The 6,149-nt window shown below is 51.8% G+C and overlaps 1 protein-coding gene across 1 annotated transcript in view; it reads left to right on the top strand.

The window, feature by feature from the left end:
- The first annotated feature begins 2,122 nt into the window (after positions 1 to 2,122).
- The window catches only part of Selenow (selenoprotein W), a 4,988-nt gene continuing 961 nt past the window's right edge, over positions 2,123 to 6,149 (top strand). Inside the window, exons 1-5 of the mRNA XM_021167793.2 lie at positions 2,123 to 2,245; positions 4,016 to 4,040; positions 4,131 to 4,184; positions 4,372 to 4,446; positions 4,539 to 4,637. Of these exons, the coding sequence (XP_021023452.1) occupies positions 2,202 to 2,245; positions 4,016 to 4,040; positions 4,131 to 4,184; positions 4,372 to 4,446; positions 4,539 to 4,622 (282 nt within the window). The 5' untranslated portion in view covers positions 2,123 to 2,201 and the 3' untranslated portion in view covers positions 4,623 to 4,637. The remainder of the gene's footprint in view (positions 2,246 to 4,015; positions 4,041 to 4,130; positions 4,185 to 4,371; positions 4,447 to 4,538; positions 4,638 to 6,149) is intronic.

Genomic DNA, 6,149 nt, shown 5'->3' with positions numbered 1-6,149 from the left:
TTAGCCTGTGCGTAATTCACCTACAAGCCAAGTAGCTCCAGACGTGGCCAGTGACCCCCCAGAAGTGACCCCAGAGCTGCGGGTCAGTTTTCTTTTCAATCCTCAATGTAACCCAGCTCTGCAGCTACCTGATCTCAGATTTCTGCCCACCAGGAGCACGAGATGAGGTGTGTCTGCAATGTAAGCTACTGGGGTTAGGGCACTTTGCAAGGGCAAATAAACTGGTACAACTTGTGTCGTACACAAAGCAGACTTTTTCAGAAAGAATTGTTTTCCCTCCATGGTTGCAGCTGATTCTTGGAGGAAAAGCAGGACTCGGGGTGAGAGGGTTAAATCAGCATGTGTGAAGGCCCTGAGACAAGAATGTGGCTAAGGTCCCAGTGGTCCCTGTCACTGGGGTGTTGGGAGAAAGGATCAGAGGGGCCATCCATGCTAAGGTTTGAGATTTTAGGTGTTGGGAACCACAGGAAAACTCGGACTGTGGAACACTTACTCTTGACCCTTGACTCAGTCTCTGTTCCTGGTTCTTCCAGACTGACTCTATTCCTTTTCAGACTGTGATCACAGGTCCTCCGTCTGGAGACAGAGAGGATGCGACACTGAATTTAGCCTGTTGGAGATGCCCAACGGGGACACAGAGGTTGCCGGTATCTTCACTGAGTTCCCCCCACCACACACAGCAGATTCTGGCTCTCATTCTTTCCAGGAGTCCAAGTGCACGAACAAGCATCCTTTTAGGGAAATACAGTTTTCTTACTGCTTTTAGGCCTCTGAATCCTCAGTTGCCAACTCACTCCTGTGAAGTCAAGTGGGGAGTGAATGATTCCAATTTCATTTTTCTGTGGGAGAATCACAGTCCATCATCTGCGTGCAGGGTAGGGTACTGATGGGGAACCAGAGGGCTAGGTGGGAAAATTTCCTTATTTGGTCCCTAATTAACCATTGGCGGGGATAGCCAGTTGAAGTCAATTAAAGAAGTCAGGTGACAGATAAACATCTCTGCTGGTGAGCCATCCTTGGTGGTGGTGGTGGTGGTGGTGGTGGGAAAGTAGAGAGAGGGGAGGGAGGGGGTGGGCATTGCCATTGCCGTTTGTTCATAGGGTGTGGAGGATAAGAAACTAGAAAGCAAAAAAAATTCTGTGGGAATGACTATCTCCTGTTATCTGTCCAACTTTCAAGGAAGAGAAAGTGAGGCTCAGGAATCCTAAACTCAAACATTTTATCCACTTTTACTTTTTTTTCCCCTTGAGACGGTCTCTCATGTCTGTCCTGGATCGCTCTACGTAGGCTAGACTGGCTTCGAACCCACAGAGATTTCTTGACTGCTGGCATTAAAGGCAACGCCTGGATTTTTTGTTTCGAGACAACTGCTCATGTAGCCCAGACTAGCGTCAAACTCCCTGTGTAGCAAGGATAACCTTGAACTCAGTCCTTCAGTTTCCTCTTCCCAAATGCTGGGATAACGGTGTGCTAGGGACCCAAACTAGGGCTTTATACATGGTAGGCAAATTCTCTACCAACTGCGCTACAGTCCAAGCCCCATTACAGGACTTTCTATAGATCCTTTTGCTGGAAGGCAGCTGGAAGGGAGCGGGAAGGCGCAAAAAGAGGGGTTGCATGGTTTTGGGGGTGCGCAGGGGGTCTGTCGGTGGTGAGACAGCTGGACCTAAAGCGCACACTGGGACTCCTAGTTTCAGTTTTTCAGACCTAAGGTCCATTTAGTCTGGTCCATTTAGCGCTTGGGAGGAGGGATCCATCCCAATTGCCTGTCTCCCAACGCGTCAATTTCCCTGCCCAGCCCCTCTCAGCCACTCTGTAACTGAACTTCAGCCTCAACCAATTCTCTGCCTCGAGCCACCGCCCTGAGGACTGAACCATTATGGCACAGAGAAGGGACGGCGAGGGGCTCTCAGGTTACTGGTCCCAGAGAAGCTGTTTATGGAGACAACCCCAGATATCAAGAGAACCCCAGATATCAAGATATCATGGAGTCTTGCGTTGAGGTTCGCGCCCCTGGCCACAGACCCCGCCGTGCTCCGGAACCTCGGTCCTCCCGTAGCCCTGCCCACCCCCCACCCCCCACCCCCCACCCCCGCACTTGGTTTGCTCTGACTCGTGAGGCAGTCGGCTGTGCGCACGGCCCCACGCTCAGAGCTTGAGGTCCTTGTTGCTTGTGGGTCGGGTCCTCGTGTTGTGCGGGGATGCGACGTGCAGCTATGGCGCTCGCCGTTCGAGTCGTGTATTGGTAAGTCCGGGTGACTGCAGTTCCCCCTTTTCCTGCTCCCGGCTCGTTGTGCCCTTTCTCTGCTCCCCAACCTTTGTGCCAGGAGACCCTCCCCCACCCTTTTCTTTGCCCCTCCCCCTATCTTCCAGGGTCTGGTGACCGAGTACGATGACTGTATTTCAGACCCAAAGGGAGGGATTTCCAAGCGGGTGGGATGGAGGTAACAGAGACTTGAGCCCGATCCCTGGCATCTGACATCTGAGTGACATCTCACCAGTGAAAATGGAAACTGATACTTGGGGCCACTTTGAACACGTGACTCAGCGCTGAGGGGAGGGGAAGGGTAGTATCGGGTTTCTCTGGGGACCTTTACCTCCCGACAGGCCGTTTCCCTTCCCCCTCACTGAGCGGCATGAGTTAGAGAACACAAGGTGTGGTGTAGTTGGGGGTTTACTCATAAGCGCTGTTGGGAGGTCTGGGGATGTCCTGTACCTGGATTGTAGTGTGAGTTAACAGTGGTCGCACCTCCCAGTGTGTACATGAAAAGGGCGAACTGAGCCACGGAGTGGTGGTGTTGTTGCACACTTTTAATCCCAGCATTCGGAAGTAGAGGCAGGTAGATAGTTCCAGGCCAGCCAGGCTGCTTGTTAGAGGCAGCCAGGGTGATGTAGTAAGACCCTGTGCCCCCAAAAGAAAAAGTAATATGGGATAGATTGTAGGGGTGAGGATGTAGCTCAGTGGTAGAGTGTTTGCATGAAATGCACCAGATCCTGGGTTCGGTTCCTAGCAATACAAATAACAAAACAAAAAAACTCTTACTGGTTTCTGATCAGTGAGTGCCGGTGCTGTTAACCCCAGTTCTTTTCTGGCCTCAGTTTCCCCTTCTGTAGTGTGAAGGAGGTGATGATGTTGGTTAGCTACCTGCCAGCACTATTAATTGTGCCCCTGCTAGAGGCAGGCGTAGAAAGACCACCTATTTTCTCTTGATGACTTTTTCTCCATCTGCATCTGATACTCAGCTGGCTTGCAGTAAGTGATTAATAAGTGCTTGCTGAATGGATTCCGCACCCCTGAAGTCCATTGAGGGGCTCTCCAGCCATTCTGTCTCCATCTTACAGGGGAGGAAACTGAGGCTGGAAATGAGGCAGGGCCAGCCTGAGGTCCTACTACCGATAACCCTGTAACTTGAATCTGGGGTCCGTGGTCCACCTAGCTGGGTGTGGCCTCCTCCCTCCCAACCCCCTTGAGGGGTCTGATCAGGCCCTAGTTATCAGGATGTCTTTCAACAGCCTGCTTTGATAAATTGAGGCTCTCATGAGGCCACTGCACCAGATTCCAGGCACAAAATGGCCTGAGGTAGGGGACATGGGGTTGGGGAGCTTATGTTTTGTACTGGGTGCTGGAGAGAGCTTGGATTCCTGAGTGACAGCCAGGCGGGGGAGGGGAGGGAGTGGGTGGGTGAGATTCTACTGAGGCAGCATTTGTCCTAATTTACTTCCCTGTTTCCCTCCCCATTGGCATCTCAATGTGGAACCTGTGATCTCTTTGCCATCCCTCCTCTCCATCTTGGCTCTCTTGTTTGGGGTGGGCTTTCTTTGTATCTCTGCACTGTCGCACACATCTCTCTGTATGAGGGTCCTTGAGGGTCTTTGTTACCTCTGCGTTCTCATCTGGATCTCTGTCTCTCTTTACCTTCATCGCACTGCTATTGCCTGCCTCCCTTGGGTACCTGTCCTGCCTTGGATCCATGCTGTCTTGGTCGGCTGCCACAACCCTGGATTCACCTGACAGTGGAGCTTGAGGCTATAAGCCCAAGGTGAGTGAAGTAGGTCAGGGTAGGTAGGGTAGGAGGGTTTGCTGGGCCTGGCTGTGATAACCCCACCCCCACCCTGTACCCTGTCTCCAGTATCTCCAGCTCAAGGAGAAGCTAGAACATGAGTTCCCCGGATGCCTGGACATTGTGAGTCTTAGAATGGGCATAGGATCATGACGTGCCTTGTTTGTCCCTTGGGACTGGGAGGCAGTGGGAATGGGTTAGGCCAATCCTCTCTATCCTTTTGCCTTATGTTCTTCACTCCCTGGGATGTGATGGAGAAAGTATCCCTGAGAGGTCATCTTAGCCCCGTCTTAATGCCTTATTTTCTCAGTGTGGCGAGGGGACTCCCCAGGTCACCGGGTTCTTTGAAGTGACAGTAGCCGGGAAGTTGGTCCACTCCAAGAAGGTAAATCCGAGTCCTGCCTGGGGGGTGGGGGGCGGTCAGTGTGGGTTGGTCGGTGTGTGGAGATTAGTTCAACTCTCCTCTCTGCTCCTCAGAGAGGAGATGGCTATGTGGATACAGAGAGCAAGTTCCGGAAACTGGTGACCGCCATCAAAGCCGCCTTGGCTCAGTGCCAGTGAGCCCTAGAGGCAGGGGTAAGGGAGACTGCTTGGAGGGGGGAGGGTGCCACCTTGGGGTGTTGTATTTTTCCCTGTGTATGGACTCTCTGAGTGGAGAGTGGGAGATGGCCACATCCCAGGGGTCCCTGGAGCCAGGAGGGTTGGGTGTCATACTTGGTAGGTTGCAGAGTGGTACTGGGGAGGGGATGGGGACGGGGGGATGGAGGCAGGGGCTTGCCTTAAGTGCCCTTCTTGATTCAGGAATGGAGGATGCTAAGGGAAGTTGGGCTTGGGTTGAGGACATGCTCACCTACCATGCAGGAAGCTCAGACTTCCCGACTCCAAAACATAGAGTAATGCAGGGGTAAAGTGACTTCCACCTATAATCTTAGCACCAGGGAAGGGACGAGTGAGCATTTCTAAGGCTGAAGCAGAAGGATGGCCACGAGTTAGAAGCCAACCAACCCGGACCTCAGGAGACCGTGTCTGAACAAAACAAAACAAAACAGTGAGGCTGGAGGGTTGTCTCAGTGGTCAAGAGCACTGGCTGCTCTTGCGGAGGATGTGGGGTCAGTTCCTGGTATTGATAAGGTGGTTCCTAGTTATCTATAACTCCAGCTTCGGAGATGCTGACAACTCCCTCCTGACCTCTGAAGGCACGGCACACACATGGTGCACAGACATACATGCAGACAAACACTTTATACACATACAGAAACAAAACATGTAAGAATCGACGTGGTGGGAAAGGCCTGTGGCCCCACCATTTTGAAGGTGGAGAGGCATGAGGAACAAGTGTTCAGAGTTACACTTGACTCCACAGTGAGCTTGATGCCAGCTACAACCGTGTCTCTTGCCTGGGTCCAAGTCCCAGCACCATGTGACGGTCCCCAATGCTTCCTAACTCCAGTTCCAGGGAATCTGATGTGTTCTTGTGACCTCCATGGGCACCAAGCACTCAGGTTCTTACAGGCACAACACTAAACACGTAAAATAAAATGAAGAAATCTAACAGCAACAAGGGCTGGAGAGATGGCTCAGTGGTTAAGAGCACTGACTGCTCTTCTGAAGTTCAAATCCCAGCAACCACATGGTGGCTCACAACCACCTGTAATGAGATCTGATTTCCTCTTCTGGGGTGTCTGAAGACAGCTACAGTGTACTTACATATAATAAATAAATAAATAAATAAATAAATAAATAAATCTTTAAAAAAAAATCTTAACAACAAAGTGCTAACAAAGAGCCCTAGTAGTTTGGCCCTGGGTCACCTTTGCCCCTTTGACATGACCTGGAGCCATGCCATGTGGGAGCAGGCCAAGGACTTGTGTCTAACCTGATGTCTTCTGGAATACAGCCCTGTTTCCTCTTCACAGCACATTCTCAGTTTTATTAGTACTAGGGATTGAACTCTGCCTCACACATGCCCTACCACTGAGCCACGCCCCCAGCCCCTCACTGGGGGATTCTAGGCAGGGGCTCTACCACTGAGCCACGCCCCCAGCTCCTCACTGGGGGATTCTAGGCAGGGGCTCTACCACTGAGCCA

This window comes from Mus caroli, chromosome 7, assembly GCF_900094665.2.
Source record: "Mus caroli chromosome 7, CAROLI_EIJ_v1.1, whole genome shotgun sequence".
Taxonomy (NCBI): Eukaryota; Metazoa; Chordata; class Mammalia; order Rodentia; family Muridae; genus Mus; species Mus caroli.
Note: the sequence above shows the minus strand (reverse complement) of the source record. Positions and strands in the feature narration are given on the sequence as shown.